Source organism: Poecilia latipinna, unplaced genomic scaffold (genome assembly GCF_001443285.1).
Source record: "Poecilia latipinna isolate Pla-1442-1.1 unplaced genomic scaffold, P_latipinna-1.0 Scaffold2806, whole genome shotgun sequence".
NCBI classification, from domain to species: Eukaryota; Metazoa; Chordata; class Actinopteri; order Cyprinodontiformes; family Poeciliidae; genus Poecilia; species Poecilia latipinna.
The window spans coordinates 21,254-23,471 of NW_015115422.1; the positions used below are offsets into that span (position 1 = coordinate 21,254).

The 2,218-nt window shown below is 42.5% G+C and overlaps 2 protein-coding genes across 8 annotated transcripts in view; both read right to left on the reverse strand.

The window, feature by feature from the left end:
* Positions 1-2,218, reverse strand: part of LOC106939218 (sickle tail protein homolog) — a 58,503-nt gene that overhangs the window by 14,274 nt on the left and 42,011 nt on the right. The window lies entirely within an intron of this gene.
* On the reverse strand, positions 220-2,212 carry LOC106939220 (general transcription factor II-I repeat domain-containing protein 2-like). The gene has a single exon (XM_015021558.1). The coding sequence runs from the start codon at positions 2,199-2,201 to the stop codon at positions 606-608; it is 1,596 nt and encodes a 531-aa protein (XP_014877044.1). The 5' UTR covers positions 2,202-2,212; the 3' UTR covers positions 220-605.

The following is a 2,218-nucleotide window of genomic DNA, read 5'->3' on the forward strand; positions in this document are numbered from 1 at the left end:
TGTGCCTAAAACTATATGTTAAATCAGGGGTGGGCAATTATTTTTTCCATGGGGCCACATGAGAAACAGAAAATATTGTGGAGGGCCGGCCAAAAGGCTGATCTCAATTCTGCATAATATGAACTGTACTTCTTTGTAAAAAGCAGTAAATAGCATTGTTTTGACAAGCTGGTAAGAGTACATGTTATAATTAAGCAATGAAAACATGAGGTTGCCTTCCAAAAAATGTAATTTATTCAAGCAAATTTCACAAAACAATGGGAAAGGCAATTAATCCCTAAAACGGCATCATAAAAACACGCTAAACATGCAAATAAAAATAACCACAATACAATTAAAATCATGCACAACTCAACCATTTAAAACTTTTTACATTTTTAAGTTATTTTTTCTTGTTCAGTGAGAGAAATCTAGTCTCTGCTGGGCTTTAACGAGTGCATCAAAATCAGGTTGAATGTCTGAGGTGGAGATGCGAAGCACAGCTGACAGATGATCGTCAGTGAGAGATGATCTGTAACTGGATTTCATGAACTTCATCATTGAAAATGTTTGTTCACATATGTAGGTAGAGCCAAAGAGAACCAACATCTTCTGAGCATGTCTCTTCATGTTTGGAAAGTTCTCCTCCTTGAGAGAAGAGTAGAAATCCAGCAGAGATCCTGATTTAAAGAGCTCTGCCAGTACTGCATCAGACTGCAAGTCAATGAGTTCCAGCTGAACATCACTGGGTGCATTATCCACACTGCAGGTAAAGGAGAGGAAATCATGTGCATTTCATCCTCGATTGTTCTGAGATCTTCAAATCTCCTTGAAAACTCACAATGCAATGCTCCTAACATGGATGAGTACCTGCGGAGGTGATCGGCTGATGGTGTGACTTCTTTCAGGGTTTGCATGTGAGTGAGATTGTTGTTCTCCAGTTGGCTTGAAAGAAACAGCATCTTTTTCATGAAAGCCTTCACCAGGGTGTGCATTTCATGAACAAAAAGGCCCCTGCCTTGCAGTTTGGTATTCAGGTCATTCATCAGTGCGGTCACATCAACAGCAAATCCAAAATCTGCCATCCAGTCCTCATCTGAGAGCTCTGGGATGTCTTTGCCTTTCATCTCACAAAACTCTCGAATCTCTGTTTTCAGATCCCAAACTCTTTTTAGCACTTTGCCCAGGCTGAGCCATCTGACAGGTGTGTGGTAACTGATGTCACTATGCTCAGACGCATGGTCCTCCAAAAGTGCGACAAACTGTCTGTGATTCAATGCCCGTGCCCTGATGAAGTTTACTATGTTACTAACAACATTAATAACATGGTTCATTTTTAGCACCGACTTGCACAACACATGTTTGTGTATAATACAATGCAAAAATATTAATTCCTGATCTGCGTCGATTTCAGCCACTTTATCTTGCATACGTTTTAAAAGTCCCACATTTTTCCCTGTAAAATTTGGACAACCGTCCGTTGTGACACCTGCCAGTCTGTCCCATTTCAGTCCCAGTGTGTCCGTGCACGCATTCACCTCCATGAAGAGATCGCTCCCTGTAGTTGTTCCTTTCATTGACCGCATTGCTGCCAGCTCCTCCGTAATCTTGAAGTCCGGCGTTATCCCGCGGACAAATACAAGTAACTGGGCTGTGTCACGGACATCACAGCTTTCATCCAAAGCCAAGGAGAAAAAGTCAAAATTTGCCACTTCACGTTGCAGCTGAAGCTCCAGATTGCACGATATGTCCTCGACCCTTCTCGTCACGGTTCGCCTGGAGAGCGGGACTTTCTCAAATTCTTCTTTTTTTTCAGGGCATATTAAAGCTGCAGAGTCCACCAAGCACTCTTTGATAAACTCCCCCTCCGAGAATGGCTTACTGGTTTTAGCGATTTTGTGAGCTATCACAAAGCTGGTCTTGGTTACTGCATCCCTGGATGTGTGAAGCTTGGTAAAAAAGCCTTGCTGCTTTTGCAGTTTAGCTAGCAAAGCTTCCGATGTCCGCGCCCTTTCAGCATCAGTCACGTTCTTGTATTTCTCCCCATGTTTCGTCTCGTAATGCCGACTCAAATTGTAGTCCTTAAACACGGCGATCTGCTCCCCGCAAACTAAACACACGGCTTTACCTCTCACTTCAGTAAATAAATACTTAGCAGTCCAATTTTTGTTGAAAACCCTGCATTCGGCATCTACCTTTCTTTTTTTAGCATGAGCAGACATTTCTGAGGGCTAAAGTC

Bases quoted from the DNA above. Each gene is read 5' to 3' on its own strand.
- LOC106939220 (XM_015021558.1), bottom strand. From the start codon at position 2,201: ATGTCTGCTCATGCTAAAAAAAGAAAGGTAGATGCCGAATGCAGGGTT.